The following is an 18003-nucleotide window of genomic DNA, read 5'->3' as shown; positions in this document are numbered from 1 at the left end:
CCGTTATACAAATAGATCAGTTATGGAAGTGGAAAAGCAGAGGCCTAACACACATAGATTTCTGTGATAATATGGAGACTTAAATGAAACTAACTTTTCAAGGGAAGTCTAAGTAATCAGAGCAAAATTAATGACAACTGTATTTTCTTCATTGTTTACTTGACCTGCTGCTGTGAACTACTCTGACATACCTCGGAGGAATTCCAGTCTTTTTTCCTCCTCCTAAGAACAGCTATGAAAGGGACCCAGAGGTCGATCCAAAGAATTCAGTTGCCAGTTTTGCTAACAGTCTAGTGAATTACGCTATTGCAATGTCTAAGTCTAATGGATTCAGCATCAGTACCCTTGTCCAATGCTACTTAAAAACTGCTACAGTTGCAAATATACTGCAAGTGAAATTAATTCTCTCACGGTGTCATCTTTTCCATTTCACCCTCACTTTTAAAATAAAAACATATCCTAATAGCAAACAGACAATTTAGTTGGGAGAGCCTACAATGGCACATCACAATTTAGAGTTGAAAGAATGAAACAAGAGTATGCATTTAGTCTAATGCAGGGGTATCCAAGATGTGACCTGTGGGACAAATCTGGCCCACGAGCTCCTTTTGCCTGGCATGCAAAGCCCTTGGGGGTTACTTTTTTTATTTGTGTTTGTGACTCTGACTCATGTTCAGTCACAGCTCCTTATACTTCCTAAGCCTGAAGGAGTGGAAAAGTTTGCTCCCTGACCAGTGGATTTAGACCAATGAAGGAGCACCCTCTTTGTACAAATCAGGAAGCAGGCTTTACCAGTCCTCCAGGCCCAGGAATTTTAAGGAGTTACGGTTGAAACTTCCAAGTAATTAAACTTATAGCTGCAACAAAAGCAAATTCAGAGGCAACAGCAGCAGACTTGGAGATAGAAACTAAGTAAAAGGAGCAGCAGTGAAGATCACAACAGAGTGAGTGACATGGGGGACAGTGGATGCTGGTGGACTGGACCAGACCAGGCCAAGTGGAAAGGACACTAGGTGATGTGAAACAATCTAGATTGGAAAGTGAAGAAGGGTGACTAGGGTACAGGGGGCTAGCCAATCGTTGAGCAGAGATGGTTTTAATATTTCTGTACATCAGGGTCCACTTGTGTGCGTATGGTGTCATCAGCTTGTGTGTATTAGGGGTTTTGTGTATGGGGGCGTGGAATTTTGTGTCACTAAGCTATTGCGAAAATGTGCATAAATGCTTCTCCAATAAATGTTGGATGTTCTATTAGAAAAAAGTATTTACATTAGGCATGAATACAGAAAGTAGAGGAGATCTGAAAGAAGAAATGAGGGAGAAAGAACGTATGAGAATAGATTAGCAGGTAACATAAAAGGGAACCCAAAAGCATTTTATGAACATATAAATAGTAAAAGGGTAGTCAAAGAAAGGGTGGGGCCAATTAGGGACCAAAAAGGAGATCTTCTTGTGGAGATATAGGGCATAGCTGAGGCACCAAATGAGTACTTTGCACTTGTCTTCACTAAAGAAGAGGACGCTGCTAATGTCACAGTAAAGAACAAGGTAGTAGAGAAATTGGATAGGATAAAAATAGATAAAGAGGTACTTAAAAGATTGGCAGCGCTCAAAGTAGAAAAGTCACCGGTCTGGATAGGATGCACCCTAGGTTGCTGAGGGAAGTATGGGTAGAGATAGCAGAGGCTCGGGCCACAATCTTCCAATGTTCCTTAGATATGGGACCGGTGCCAGAGGACTAAATGACTGCAAATGTTACACTCCTGTTCAAGAACAGGGAGAAACAAACCCGGCAACTACAAGCCCGTCAGCCTAACGTCGGCGGTGGGGAAACTTTGAGACAATAATCTGAGACAAAATTAATTGTCACTTGGAAAAATATGGGTTAATAAATGACAGCAAGCACAGATTTGTTAATGGCAAATCATGTTTGACTAACTCGATTGAGTTCTTTGATGAATTAACGGAGAGCAGTGAAGAAGGTAGTGCAGTATGTGTATGTGAACTTTCGAAACGCTTTTATGATAAAGTATTACCTAATAGACCTATTAGCAAAATTGACGCCCATGGGATTGAAGGGGCAATGGTAGCATGGATACGAAAATGGCTAAGGGGCAGAAAACAGAGAGTAGTGACGAGTGGTTGTTTCTCAGACAGGAAAGGAATATACAGTGGCGTCCCACAGGAGTCAGTGTTAGGACTACTGATCTTTTTGATATATATTAATGACCTGGACTTGGGAATAGAGGGCAGAATTTCAAAATTTGCAGATGGCATGAAACTCAAATGTAGTAAACAATGAGGAGGATAGTAAAAGACTTCAGGAGGGCATAGACAGACTGGTGTAACGGGTAGATACATGGCAGATTGAATTTTGGCACAGAAGTGTGATGTGATGCATTTTGGTAGGAAGAACAAGGAGAGGTAATATAAACTAAATGGGACAACTTTTAAGGGGGTGCAGGAACAGATAGACCTGGGGTTTACGTACACAATCTTTGAAGGTGGCAGGACAAGTTGAGAAGGCTGTTAAACAAACATATGGGATCCTTGGCTTCATAAATAGAGGCATAGAGTACAAAAGCAAGGAAGTTATGCTAAACCTTTATAAATCACTGGTTAGGCCTCAGCTGGAATATTGTGTCCAGTTCTGGGCATCACATTTTAGGAAGGCTGTCAAGGCCTCGGAGAGGGTGCAGAGGAGAATTACTGAAACGGTACCAGAGATTTAAAGCGAAGAAGGTTCAGGGGAGATTTAATAGAGGCGTTCAAAATTTTGAGCGGTTTTGATAGAGTACATAGGGAGAAACTGTTTCCACTGGCAGAAGAGTCGGTTACCAGAGGACACAGATTTAAAGTAATTAGCAAAAGAACCAGAGGGCAGATGAGGAGAATTTTTTTTTACGCAGCAAATTATTATCTGGAATGCAATGCCTGAAAGGATGGTGGAAGCAGATTCAATAGTAACTTTCAAAAGGGAATTGGATAAATACTTGAAAGGGAAAAATTTGCAGGGCTATGAGGAAACAGCAGGGGAGTGGGACTAATTGGATAACTCTTTCAAAAAGCTGGCACATGCACCATGGGCCGAATGGTCTCCTGTGCTGCATGGTTCTATATGATAATGTTTAAACAGGATTCGATCTGACCCAAAAACATTTAAATCCGATACAGCCCTCTCACTGGTTGCGATGTGGATCCGACTGGTCTAATGTACCAAGTTTAAACTCAATCTATAAAAGACAAAGAAATGCTTGATTTTACGCTCTTTCAAAGAGCTGGTGCAGGCACGATGGGCCCAATGGCCCCATGTGCTGTACCTACTATGAAACAATGCATCACCAGATTTTCAGGTTTCGCACAGGGATACAGCATACGAGTGTAACATTGTAATAAGGTGTGCAATTAATTCTTTAGACTAATGAATGCAAGTACAATGCCATTAAAATAATCTAAAAATAGAATACGCTACCTTCTTCTCAAGACATTCTGAAAATTTTAACTGTTTGAGGAGTTTCTTCTGCTTGTTGCTGAAACGGTTGTCTTGTTCCGCACTGGTTCCCTGTAGGAGAAATGAAAAATGCTAAGTAAATTGCCTTATGACAAATCACCTTCATTTCTTTTAAAAATGAAATTACAGCTAAATTCCCTAATTCAAATCAGTACGAAATCTCTCCACAGTATTAGACTGGGTTGAAATTATGAGCCGATCTTGCTGGAAAAATAACTGTGCTAATGACACACCCCGTTATTAATGTGCAAATCAGCCAGCAAGTTCAGGGGATTAAGAGATAAGTGAGTTGCAAATCTCCAGAACTTGCTGGTCGATCTCGCACAAACGGCATCTCGCACAAACGGCATCTCGCACAAACGGCATCTCGCACAAACGGCATCTCGCACAAACGGCATCTCGCACAAACGGCATCTCGCACAAACGGCATCTCGCACAAACGGCATCTCCCTTTTAAAAAAAAGAACATGCTGAATTTGCACATTTATTGTCCATTAAACTCGCCACAGCAAGTTAAGTATGGTAATTAAAAGCGCAAATACCCTTTTAACGACGTGGCAATGCCAATCAACCTCGAGCCCAGAAAGGGGATAATTTATATGGTTCAATATCATTCCTGCATGTAGTCAACTGTTGAGTTTTTTTTAAATGTCAATTTTTTAAAAATTCTTACTTTTCCTTCCTATCTCTTTTCTCTCTCTCAATCCAATCTTTCTTTCCCTCTATTTCTCTTTCTGTACCTGATGAGTCTAATTCACCCTCCTGCTCAGTCGTACTTGTTTCTTTCTCAATCCATAAATCTCATTGGATAAGGAGATACACTGTTGGTCCTGCCGTTCACTGAGGTGCCAGATGCCCTCGCCACGCCGTTATCAGCTCACAACTCCTGCAAGTTACGGTGCAAACATTTTTTGAGCTGAAGGGTGCAGGAAAACTAACGAGATGACTCGCCACAACAAGATCCGGCCCAATATGGGTATCATAAAGTACCAGAGAAACAGACTGAGGCAGCAAACCAATATTACAAACTAATTAATGCAGCCATACACATTTTACATCACAGTTCTGACAAAGCAGCAGGAGTGCTAGCTACCTTTTTATTAAATTACAAGTTGTATAAAAATTAGTGCATGACTTGCACCTTCATGCAGATTTTACAACCTAAAAATCTTGGAAGTGAAAACTGAATGGACATAGCAAAGCACCAAACTCATCAGTATCATGAAAGGAGGGGAAATCCTGCGCAGTTTCTGACAGTTATTTGGATACCATGATAAAATTACAACCATGCACTTTTTGTAACACCATGTAATCCATGGGTCTTTTATTGCCCTTAGAGCAATCGATATATTACAGAAGGCAGCAGCCAATGAACTCTTGTTGAATAACGACATCCACATTGGAAGAATAGCGCCAGTGGTGTAATCACTGCAACTTTGCTAAGTGATAATCCACAGTTGATTGTTAGAAAAATCAGTTATATACTAAGTTCCAAATTATCATTGATAGCAATCATAAATTTAGAAATTCTACTCCCAATGCAGTAAACTCATTATAGTTTTATTTCTCCAGAAATATTTCAACAGCTGAACCCTGATAATTAACGGTCTGATCAACAACAAATCCTTCTTTATATGCGCATATGTCCATTTGCAGTCATTTTTGGAGCCAAATTTGACCACACAAAATGTAACTTTCAATGCTGTTATACAAGTGTGCTTATAAAACTCCAGTAGAAACTTGAACACTGATGCTTCAGACTGCCGAAAGTAATGTTTTAACACGGTTAAGCTGCCACTGTGAGGTTCTTAACCTAGATGATAGGTTTCATTAGTCTGAGCATGTCAGATGGCAACAAAACGTCTGTAAATAGTATTAGATTGTCTTCAAACTAGTTCAAGGTGGCCAACAGTTGCCATGACAATTTAAAGTATATAATTGTGTAAATACATGCCTGTTATAAGGCTGGAAGACGACCAACCAGGAAAGACAACTACAGATGAGTTACTGCAGATATAGCAGAAACCAGAACCATCATACTGCAATGGAAGATGAAATACTTCAGCTATTGCAATTAAACTGCGGCAGTTGTATTCTTTTATATGAAATTCATCCAATATATATAGATTTAAAACAGGAAAAGCACAATTGCTATCTGTACTTCACTGCATAAACTTGAAAAAGATGAACTCTGCCAAGCACAAACTGTAACCTTCGGCATTGATTATGGAGATGCTACACTAAGTTCAACCCAGCTGAGGTTGTAATACTGTAGTCATGAACAGTAGAAAACTTAAATTTGAATTATTCCAACTACAGAAATTAAGCTATTCTGTTTGTGATAAGCTGAGATTTGTTTTGTCTTCGATTGCACAAGTGTAATAAAGTAACTGTTAGTTGTACAAACTGTATCCTGTTTAGTCCTTGCTTGATATTTTCTAGGTAAGCAACGGGTTAAATGAATCCTCACAAGACAGACTGTTTATGTACCATGATTAAAGAGTCAAATTAGTCATCACTCATCGAAACAGACCTAAATCTCAATCCATTATCAATACACCAATTGCAGCTTCTTTCAATTAATTCCTCCTCTTTCAATTTTCCCTCCTGCTTTCCCAAAGGCACTGATTCTTGCTAAAGTAATTACACGAGGCACTGGCCATGCTTTGGTACCTCACCTAAGTTTTTTTTATTTCAAAATATACTTTATTTCATAAAATTTAAGGATATACACAGTTCAATGTAAATATCAAAATTACAATTCAAAATACAATACAGATTGTACACACTAAAATCCCATTATTACAATTCAAAGCACGGTACATATCTGCGAATACATGCTGTACAATACAAGGTGGCCTTTCCCCAAAGCCTTTGCGAAGGCCACACCACGCTTCAGTGCGTCCCGGAGCACCTACTCCTGGACCTTGGAGTGTGGCAGTCGACAACACTCGGTCGTGGACAGCTCCTTCAACTGGAAGACCAACAGGCTTCAGGCGGAACAAAGGGCCTCCCTCACCGAGTTGATAGTCTTCCAGCAGCAGCTGATATCTGTCGCGGTGTGCGTCCCGGGGAACATCTTGAACAGTGTCTTGTGTTACTGAGCTGTGGGGGACGAGCCGGGACAGATACCAACATAGCTTTCTCGCCTTTTGCGTGAAGGGGCAGTCAATCAGGAGAGATAATAGTGAGAAGGGCCCTCCTCAGGGCCTTCAGGGACTGCTGCAGCCTCAAAGGCATCTCACGGTGGCGCTGAGATTCCATGCATGCTGGAAAGACCGCACTGCGAGGGCCCTGCTCACGATCATCTAAGCTACATCCTGGTGTCTATTGGTCAGTTCTGGCGATGAGCCATTCTGCTAAATGGTCGGGGAACTGCCTGATTGGATCGACCTTGCAGGACCCCCAGAATGTTCTGTGCCGACCACTGTCTGACGGCCTTCCTCCTCAGGAACTTCTCCACCTGGGACAGGTGGTGGGGTCTGGTCCTGCTGGACAGGACGTCCTGCATCTGCTCGGCCAGACCCAACCTTCTCAGTGTGGTGGACAGGAGAAACTCAGCATGTAGTGACACTTGGTGTTTGCGTACTGGGGCTCTACACACATCCTGAGGCAGCCACACACAAAGGTGGCCATCAGGATCAGGGCGACATTCGGGCGCCCCCCCCTCGACTTTGTCTGGGGACTTGTACATGGTGCCCCTGCAGACGTGGTCTATCTTGGACCTCCAGACAAAATGGAAGATGGTTCAAGTGATTGTGACGGTGGAGTGGAAGAGAATGGGCCAGGCCTGGGCCACATAGAGCAACACCGTGAGTACCTCACACACCTTATCACCAGGTTCCTACTGGCCATGGAGAGGGAGTGCCCACTCCCTCTCCTCATACCAAGCTTCTGTTTGGTCTGGCAGCCCGTTCCTCCCAGCTCTTGGTGCAGGCTTGGGGCCCCCTGAACCAGATCTCCAGCACCTTCAGGCAGTCGGAGAAGGGGGACAAAGGACCGGGACTCCCACCTGTCAAAGAACATGGCCTCGCTCTTACTGCGGTTCTGCCTCACTGTATATTCTTTATTTGTGAGCCCAGACAATATCAGCAGATTACTAAACTGTAGAATGAAACACAACCATATTGAATCCTTTCCTCACTCAACATGTCCGCAGCAAACTTTTCAGTACAGGCTCACAGTATACTGATCAGGAATGGGAATCTCCCTCTAGCCCAAGGGCACCGAGGCTAATTGTGATGCCCCAACTGCTGCCCATGATTAGATCAGCTGTTGCAGAAGGGGGAAACATGAGACTTTTTCATTTGCATGTGTTAGTATCACACCGTAACACATTTAGCCACTTAGTTCTTTTAAACCGGGTTTTCATTTTTATAAATTATTTTTGGATTGCACTTTTTGTAAATCAATTTTTATTTTCTACTTCCCAGGTTTATTTTAAATATGTGGATTAGATGAAGATATATTTCTAGATAATAAGCACTCTAGTTTTGTGTTCCCAAGCCCAATTTTTGGGAATTTTTTTTGTTTAAAGTGAACATGAATGCTGGCAAGTAAAATATGTCCAACATTTTGCATCCAGTCTCAGCATTAAGCACTCCCAAGTCAAGTGTTCCTTTAGATAGATATGACCAAGTTCCATCTACGTTTTTGCATACCTATCCAAATTCTTGACAGATTTTCCCCGCTCACAGACATTTACAACATGCAAATTCGATTTGTTTGCTATAGGAACCCCTCACACACCTTAATCATAAAAACTGCATGACTATCCATCCAAGTTCTCCAGAGCTTCCAATGTTGCCATTCACAACTAGCTTGCTTCCACACTAATGATCAACCTTCAGTTTTCCCCCTCCTAAAGGTTTCATTCAGCATTCAACCAAGAATAGACATTATCCAAATAATTGACTGGACAACTTGGGACTCAAACTCGTGACCTTCAGATTGAAGGTGTGTACTATTGTATGCGAGTGGATTCTAAAATAATAATGCAATTTTTAAAACAAAATCTAATCTAATTGAGTTCAGATCACTCAACCTGTGAATCTTTTTAGCTGAGACCAACTGCAGTGCCCTTTCTGCCACCATGACAACAACCAACTCAGCAACGACAAATGAAGCCTTCTGTTCTGTATAGTTTCATTCCACATTGGTTATGTTGGTAAAGACACTGGCGAGCTCCCTTGAGGAATTCCTATTGAAATATTATATAGTATGAAATTTTAGAGGCACAATAATTTGAAAACACAAGAAACCCCCCCTTCAACTTCCCAAAAGCTGCTAACAGGAGTAAAGTTACACGGGCACCCTTTAACACCTTAGCCAATAGGTTATTATTTGTACGTAAGCCTAGACAGCATGTGCCAGCGGGCAGTTCATCCACAGGGGCCCACGCAGCCAAGTCCTAACCCAACATCCACACACATGCACTTCTTAACCCTGGCGTGCTGAGGCTAATTATAATACCACTACCACCGAAGATCATTAAATAAATGTGATCAAACCAGAGATGACCGTGGTCTGTATAGCTCAGTTACTTTGTGAACAAATTTGCTGAGCCATCAGGGAAGCTCTTTAAATGAAATTGTTATATATAATTTTTTTAAACATGCTGCAGTTTAGAAGATTTGACATTTTAAGCAATGGGTTATTTTGCACTGTGGATAGGATAAAAATGCGCAAAATACTCACTTAACCAAATTATTGTTATTGCAAGAATACAGTGGATGCAAAAGATGTTCGATAATTTCCAAAAAGTTATTTTGAATTAAAATCAGCACTTAAACGAAAACTGAAAAAAGTTCTGTAACATGACTTTTATTTAATAATGCAACATAGTGCTATTCAGTTTCAAATGTCCTTTTATCTTTGCAATGTGGATTTGATGTACAAGATGAGGGGATTAAACAAACTCCTCTCTATGTAGGGTTCTTTAAATAAATGACTGAGCAGTCTCAACCCAGTTACTTGTGGCTGTAGGTTTATGACATAAAATTACCTATAATTTGGCAACAACTGGCAAACTGACTCAGCGAAACTCCAAGGACGGCTCGTATTGGAAATGGTAATATCAACACTGCTGTAGAGCCTGGAATTTGGTACAGCTTTACTGTTTTTGGCCTCTGTCATACTTGAGATGGGAAAACTTAATGCCCAGTGTCAAAAAGGTGTTCAATTTACCTTGATATGCACCAAAAGATTTCTCCCTACCCCCAAAAAAGATTTCTACTGCTTTGATGTTCTAGTGACTTATCAACTCCCAGTTTTGCAAACCAATTTTGAAACCTGTAACAATATTCACCAAATTGTATGAGCCTAAAGAATATCACTTTCTGTCCCATATACACAAATGTCACCTGTAACTCAAAGATTCTGTGATCAATTGTTTACACCACCTTAGTTGGGATATAATTTTTCTGCTAAGAATTATTGGCGAGAGACTCAATATGCTGTTTGTGGTCTACATTAACGACTTGGATATGAATGTAAAAGGTATGATCAGTAAGTTCGCTGATGATACAAAAATTGGTAGGGTGGTAAATAGCGAGGAGGATAGCCTCAGTCTGCAGGACGATATAGATGGGTTGGTCAGATGGGCGGAACAGTGGCAAATGGAATTTAACCCGGAAAAGTGCGAGGTGATGCACTTTGGAGGGACTAACAAGGCAAGGGAATACACAATGAATGGGAGGACCCTAGGCAAGACAGAGGGTCAGAGGGATCTTGGTGTGCAAGTTCACAGATCCCTGAAGGCGGCGGAACAGGTAGATAAGGTGGTAAAGAAGGCATATGGGATACTTGCCTTTATTAGCCGAGGCATAGAATATAAGAGCAAGGAGGTTATGATGGAGCTGTATAAAACACTGGTTAGGCCACAGCTGGAGTACTGTGTGCAGTTCTGGTCGCCACACTACAGGAAGGATGTGATCGCTTTGGAGAGGGTGCAGAGGAGATTCACCAGGATGTTACCAGGGCTGGAGCGCTTCAGCTATGAAGAGAGACTGGGAAGATTGGGTTTGTTTTCCTTGGAGCAGAGGAGGCTGAGGGGGGACATGATTGAGGTGTACAAAATTATGAGGGGCATAGATAGGATGGATACTAAGGAGCTTTTTCCCTTCGTTGAGGATTCTATAACAAGGGGGCATAGATTCAAGGTAAAAGGCGGGAGGTTTAGAGGGGATTTGAGAAAGAACTTTTTCACCCAGAGGGTGGTTGGAGTCTGGAACTCACTGCCTGAGAGGGTTGTGGAGGCAGGAACCCTCACAACATTCAAGAAGCATTTGGATGAGCACTTGAAATGCCATAGCATACAAGGCTACGGACCAAATGCTGGAATATGGGATTAGATTAGACTGGGCTTGATGGCCGGCGCGGACACGATGGGCCGAAGGGCCTCTATCCGTGCTGTATAACTCTATGACTCTATCTGTGCAAACTCAATCACGTATGATTCTAATCTAAGTAATGAACCAGATGTCTCAAGAGGTAGATTTTACACAGACACACATCCAATCTTCACAGAAAATGAGGTCATAGTAGCCCAGATGGATTAAATAACAGTTGTATGTAGAATACAAACATTCACAATAAAATATAAAGAGGAATGCAATGTATATACTGATATTTATAGGATTTACAAACTGCAAAGTTACAGGATTGTAACAGAATCAAAAACCAGGAAAAAGAAAGCTTGATTAGTTTATGAATGGAAACAAAATCCTACTTAAATGAAAGTCTTAGACATACCCCATTTTAAAAAATTTAAATGCCTAATTGGCAGTAACAGTATAAAATAAATTTGATAATGATGTAGTACTTGATTATATGAATTCAATAGACATGGACTTGGTAATACTTGAATAATGTTTTACCATCAATCGCATGAGAACATTAAGGAAGTTTGTAAATAGAAAGCGAACCATTCCAGATTCCTACATTAGAAATAAATTTACAACTAATACAAAAACTCACCACACGATACCATGCACAATTTCAGGTAATATGTTACAATCTGTTTTATCATCTTTTCACATATGTCACACTACTTAAACATCTCCGTTATAGTAAGGGCATTTAGAAGAAAATATGTATCCAGTATATACCACATTATAGAGACCACCTGGTGGTTACTGTTGCCTTGTAATCTGATTGTTGGGAGAAGAGAAAGGGATTCAGATTAATTAGAAGCCAGTACAGCAAACCTCAAACCATCCTCTAAATTTTGATTCACAAAACTGAAATGATGCAGTGTTTTTTTAAAAAAGAATCTCAACGTTAAGTGGATTTCCACTTTTTACTAAGAGCATGGACAACAATGACCACTGATCCAAGATTGTCATAGTCATTGCAAGTTTACTTAAAAAATGCCATTACCAGATATAATATATACACTAGTACGTGTTATATATAGGTACATAGGAGTGAGTTGAAGGCCATAATTCAGTCTCGAAAGTTCTGTTAACGTTCATAAACTTCTTGAAGTTCACTCTTGCAGTTCAAGACATTATCAGAATCCCTCAATTCGATTACATACAGAATGTTGTTGGGAGTAACATGGCAGTAATGTAAAATTCAAGGAATGGGGGCCTCCTGATAACTCAGCAGGTAAATACATTGGGTGATGTGGCACCAACGCACAAAGACCAGGAAGTCTGAAGTTCAATCCCAGGTCTATGCTAATTTCAGCTAAAACGGTGGTGGGCACGATAATTAGGCTTTGGTGGGAAAGTGGGGCTGGGAGAAAAAAAAATCCTCTCCTGACTGTGAACCACTGACCTCTGCTGGAAGAAATATATAATCAGAGTGGTTACAGCACAGAAGGCGGCCATTCGGCCCATCGAGCTTGGGCTGGCTCTTTGTAAGAGCAATCCAACTGGTCGCATTTCCCCACTTTCCCCATAACCCTTGTAAATTTTTACCCTTCAAGTATTTAATCAATTCCTTTTTGAAAGCCACGATTGAATCTGCTTCCACCACCCTTTCAGGCAGCGCATCCCAGATGATAACTACTCGCTGCTTAAAAAGGTTTCTCCTCATGTCATCTTTGGTTCTTTCGCCAATCGCCTTAAATCTGTCCCCTCTGGTTCTCGACCCTTCCGCCAACGGGAACAGCTTCTCTATTTATTTTATCTAAACCCATGATTTTGAACATTTCTATCAAATATCTTCTCAACCTTCTCTGCTCTAAGGGGAGCAAACCCAGCTTCTCAAGTCTATCCAAGTAACTGAAGTCCCTCATCCCTGGAATCATTCTAGTAAATCTGTTCTGCACCCTCTCCAAGGCCTTCACATCCCCCCCAAAGTGCAGTGCCCAGAATTGGACACGACACTCCAGTCGTGGCCAAACCAGTGTCCCACAAAGGTACAAAACTACTTCCTTGCCCTTGCACTCCATGCTTCTATCCACAAAGCCCAGGACCCCACATGCCCCTCCCAACATGTCTGACGATGCTTGATAGAAGCAAAATACAGTTTGGCTGTGATGCCCTGCTAATGTTTGAATAGACTGCTAACAGAGACAATGTGGGCTTATATATGAACAGGCACCCATGGATATGTACCATAGTATGTGTCACTAACTTCAGGGTGGGAGTAGGGAAAAGGACATTGCGATTAGAAGTATGCAATGAATGGAACTGAATCAGCACAGGGAGATTTGGAACAAGACCAGGGAGTAACAGTGTTGCATGTCACTTTCAATGTGCAATGTTACAAAGCAATTAAAATAACTAACAATGCTAAGATAGGAGAAGAACATGAATCTATAAAGGTTATACTAAGGCTTTACAATGCACTGGCCAGACCACACTTGGAATACTATGCTGTTCACAAAAAAGATACAGTTGCAAAAGAAACAGCAGAAAAACAAGCAACAAGATTGATCACCAGTGTTAAGGGGATAAGCCATTAAGAGAGATTAGAGAAGCTTAACCTTTACAGGCTAAAAATTCAGCCGTTTCAGAGCGCTTCCACTCTTACCTATCCAGTTGTAGCCAGAACTCCTCTAGCATTGGCTTCTGCTCCCACACTTACCTCCAGAATCCCCCATGGATCTATCTACCCGTGGCATTTTCCTCTACATGCTGTCCTTTGGCGACATCATCCACAGACATGCTGTCAGCTTCCACTTATGGACGGTTGACACCCAGCTCTACCTCTCCACTGCCTGTGTTGTCAAGCTGGATGAGTCGCAATTTTCTCCAGTTAAACATTGGTGAGACCAAAGCCAGTGTCTTTGGTCCCTGCCACAAACTGTACCCTCATCAACGATTCCATCCCCATCCCGTCTCAGACTGAACCACTTCAATTATGGCATTCTGTTCAGCCCTGAGCGAAGTTTCCGACCCCCATCTCCTCTCCAGCTTAAAGACCACCCACTTCCATCGGAACAGAGTAGGCCATTCAGACCCTTGAGCTCGTTCCGCCATTCAATTAGATAATGACCGATCTGTACCTCAGCTCCATTTACCCGCCTTTGTTCCATATTCCTTGATACCTTGACCTAACAAATATTTATCAGTCTCAGTCTTGATCTAGATCCGCACCAGAGGAAATAGTGTCTCTATGTACCCCATCGAACCCCATAATCATTTTAAATATCTCAATTAGATCATCCTCAACCTAAATTTAAGGGAATACAAGCCATATTCATGCAACCTGTGCGCATAATTTAACCCTTTAAGCCTCAGTATCATTCTGGTGAATCTGGGTCATACCCCTTCCAAGATAAATGTATCCTTTCTGGTGCCCAAAACTGAACAGAGTACTCCAAATGGGGTATGACCAAGGCTGAGTACAACTGAAGCATCACGTCCTGACTTTTGAATTCAAACCCCCTTGAGATAAAGGACAACAGTCCATTGGCCTTTTAAATTACTTTTTGTACCTGTGCATTAGCTTTTAGTGATGTGTACATGGACAACTTTGCTCCTCATCTCTCACCATTAAGAAAATATGCCGATTTCTGTGTCTCAGATCCAAAGCAGCTGACCTCACATTGCCCCACTTTGAACTCCGTTTGCCACAGTTTTCGCCATTCACTTACACCACCCTCCATAACATCGTCCACCTCCACGCATGTCTTTTTCAACTCCAGAGTCAATTATGCCAATGTTCTCCTGGTGGGCTTACCATCTTCCACCCTCCATAAACCGCAGCCTATCCGAAACTCTGCTGCCCATGTTATCCCACATCAAGTACCACTCATCAGTTCTGTCGTCACTGACCCACATTGGCTCCCGGTTCCCCAATAACTCAAACTTAAAATTCTCATCCTTGTGTTTAAATCCCTTGGTGACCTCACCTGAAAGCTTCTTCAGCCCTACAACCCTCCTTAAAACCCACCTCTGCGACCAAGCTTTTGGTCACCCCTCCTAATACTACCTCCTTTGCCTTGGCATTCAATTTTTCCGTGCGCACCTGATGTACCTTGGATCATTTTTTCTTCATTGTATGGATGCAAGCTGTTGAACTCAGTGAAGTGTATAAAATATTAAATTATATTAGCAGATCTCTCATTGCATTACTCATGGGTCTGTATGGCAGTTGTACTGTTGGCTGCTAATGCTAGACTGTACCTTCAAGACTACAGCTTCAAGAAGGCAAAGCCTCATAATTTTAATAACTGAGGTCAGAGGAAGTTTAGCTGCCTGTACATTTCAGGCGATCGGTCAATAACTGGCTCTCTTTTTTAAAAGATTGTTTTGCAGCTGTGAATATAGTGGCATGTGCTGAACAAACAGCTTTTTGAAAAGCAAATGTAGAACAGAGACCAACTTTTACAACTTGCTATGCTAAGAGGCAAAAATTCCAGGGTTATTCAAAATACAGCAAGATACCACAATGGGAGAATTAACATACTAAAGGGATGAACTTCTAGGCTTTAATAGCATATGTTTCAAAATACAGTTCTGGTTTATGGGCATAACATGGGGTCTTCAGTTAAATGAATGCCATGTGCTCAATTTCCACTACATACAATTTGTATTTACCACTCGCATTGCAAGCACTTAAATTTCTAGTATCTGCACCAATGAAGTTTGGATTCTCCAATCACACAATGCTTGACTCAGAACAAAGGCAAATTAAGCACTGAATACTGTCACGAGTTGGAAACATGTTTTACTTTTAAATCTATTTTGAATTTCAAAACAAACTTGGAGTGGTGATCAAGAATCCAGTATAAATTACAATTTTGTAACTCGCTCCCGATTATCTGTGTGTTCTACATTAAAACATCAGTTTTATCACAGATTCCAGTGAAAATATTTTAAATGTTATTTTGGAATATTTCTTTGAAATTAATCAAGTCACGGGCCTAGTTTAATGTGTATAATTTTCTTAACATTGAGGATGAAAGCATCATAATTTTGCTGAGTTATTTTCTCAAACCAGTGTATACACCACAAGGTAACTTGGCCCATTTGACCGAGTCTTTCAACACACCGCGCTCTATTTGCAACCATGCTGTTAGTGAACCAGGCCCCAGCGGGGGGAAAAAAAATAAATTTCATCTTAAAAATAAAAACCGTTTGAAGCATCCGGTGCAAATCCGAAAACTTTCAAATGGCGCAAAGGAATCGTGTTAGATTCGAGCCGATGTCGTTAAAACATTTGCTCTGATGGCCACTTTCCCAACCTTCCCCTCCACCGCCTGCCGCAGTGGAGCCATTTCCACAAGAAAACAAAATCGCGCTGGGTTTCGCCTAGAATTAAAATTCGGCATGCACCTTCATAAATATTTATTTTCAAAGCGAATCACACTGAATTGAACTAAACAGACGACTTGGGGGGGGGGGGGGGAGACAAAAACAGATCTTCCCAGCACGGTTTTACCCCCCCCCACCCACCCCCAAACACCAAACGCCTGCCTGCCACCCGCCGCCATTTTCATCCCCGCTCGGTTGCTAAGGCCGAATCCGCAGCTCTATGTGCTCGGGGAAAAAAGAAGCTCGAGTTTTATTCGTTTAAACACCAGAGCAGACCCGCAGGTCGCATGAAGTGTTCCAGCTGCGACTACACCGGGTGGACTTTCTAGCGGCGCTCGATAGGCAGGGTGTGTGTTTTTTTTTCTCGCTGGCCGCTACTTTTACTTACGCGGAAAAACCCCGCGTCCATCTTGTCCGTCTGTGGAGGGGCTGCCGGATCAGGAACGCTCACTTCCGGTTTACCCAACTATTCCCGACGGTACTTCCGGTTGACGGAAGGAGCCGAGCGCGAAGTTTCCGAGTTACGGAAATAACCGAACGGCTGACGCGCTCGACCTCCCGCTCCCTCCACCCACCCAGGTGGTCGGCCAGTGCTGCTCACTCGCAGTGAATCTCACATATTTGGATTTAAAACTGTGATCTGTTCCACTCTTGAAAAACACAGCTGCAAAGGTTTAAATAGGTTTGGGATCAACCTCCCCCTTTTAAGCATATATACATTTCACTGCAACAGCTCCTTGATCTTCACAACTGATTTGAGCTTCACAACTTCTCCACATCTCGCAGATTGAATAGTAACTTTCACAAGGAAATTGGATATTTACTTGAAAAGGAAAAAAAAAATTCAGGGCGATGGGGAAAGAGCAGCAGAGTGGCACTAATTAGGTAGCTCTTTCAAAGAGCCAGCATCGGCAGGATGGGCCGAATGAACTTTATGGTTTTTTTTAGGTATTTCTAAGAGAAATGGTAAGGAACGATATAAATGCAACTGTTTCTTTAAAATTAAGTATTTACAATAGAACAAGCAACAATGCCCTTGACATCAAGGCAGCATCTGACCGAGTGTGGCACCAAGGAGCCCTAGTAAAATTGAAGTCAATGGGAATCAGGGGGAAAACTCTCCAGTGGCTGGAGTCATACCCAGCACAAAGGAAGGTGGTAGTGGTTGTTGGAGGCCAATCATCTCAGCCCCAGGACATTGCTGCAGGAGTTCCTCAGGGCAGTGTCCTAGGCCCAACCATCTTAGCTGCTTCATCAATGACCTTCCCTCCATCATAAGGTTAGAAATGGGGATGTGCGCTGATGATTGCACAGTGTTCAGTTCCATTCGCAACCCCTCAAATAATGAAGCAGTCCGAGCCCGCATGCAGCAAGACCTGAACAACTTCCAGGCTTGGGCTCATGAGTGGCAAGTAACATTCGCGCCAGACAAGTGCCAGGTAATGACCATCTCCAACAAGAGAGAGTCTAACCACCTCCCCTTGACATTCAACGGCATTACCATCGCCGAATCCCCCACCATCGACATCCTGTGGGTCACCATTGACCAGAAACTTAACTGGACCAGCCATATAAATACTGTGGCTACAAGAGCAGATCAGAGGCTGGGTATTCTGCAGCGAGTGACTCACCTCCTGACTCCCCAAAGCCTTTCCACCATCTACAAGGCACAAGTCAGGAGTTTGATGTAATACTCTCCACTAGCCTGGATGAGTGCAGCTCCAACAACACTCAAGAAGCTTGACACCTAGAAGGACAAGAGCAGCAGGCATATGGGAA

General features: G+C 42.1%; 1 protein-coding gene across 3 annotated transcripts in view; it reads right to left on the bottom strand.

The window, feature by feature from the left end:
• The window catches only part of srrm1 (serine/arginine repetitive matrix 1), a 50585-nt gene extending 33884 nt beyond the window's left edge, over positions 1–16701 (bottom strand). For all 3 annotated transcript variants that reach the window (XM_068006570.1, XM_068006572.1, XM_068006571.1), the window contains exons 1-2: positions 16613–16701; positions 3473–3562 (exon numbers count right to left, since the gene is read on the bottom strand). In XM_068006570.1, the coding sequence (XP_067862671.1) occupies positions 3473–3562; positions 16613–16633 (111 nt within the window). In that variant the 5' untranslated portion in view covers positions 16634–16701. The remainder of the gene's footprint in view (positions 1–3472; positions 3563–16612) is intronic.
• Between the last annotated feature and the right edge of the window lie 1302 nt (positions 16702–18003).

The sequence above is a fragment of the Heptranchias perlo genome, chromosome 26 (genome assembly GCF_035084215.1).
Source record: "Heptranchias perlo isolate sHepPer1 chromosome 26, sHepPer1.hap1, whole genome shotgun sequence".
NCBI lineage: Eukaryota > Metazoa > Chordata > Chondrichthyes > Hexanchiformes > Hexanchidae > Heptranchias > Heptranchias perlo.
This window is presented reverse-complemented; position numbering and strand designations above follow the sequence as displayed.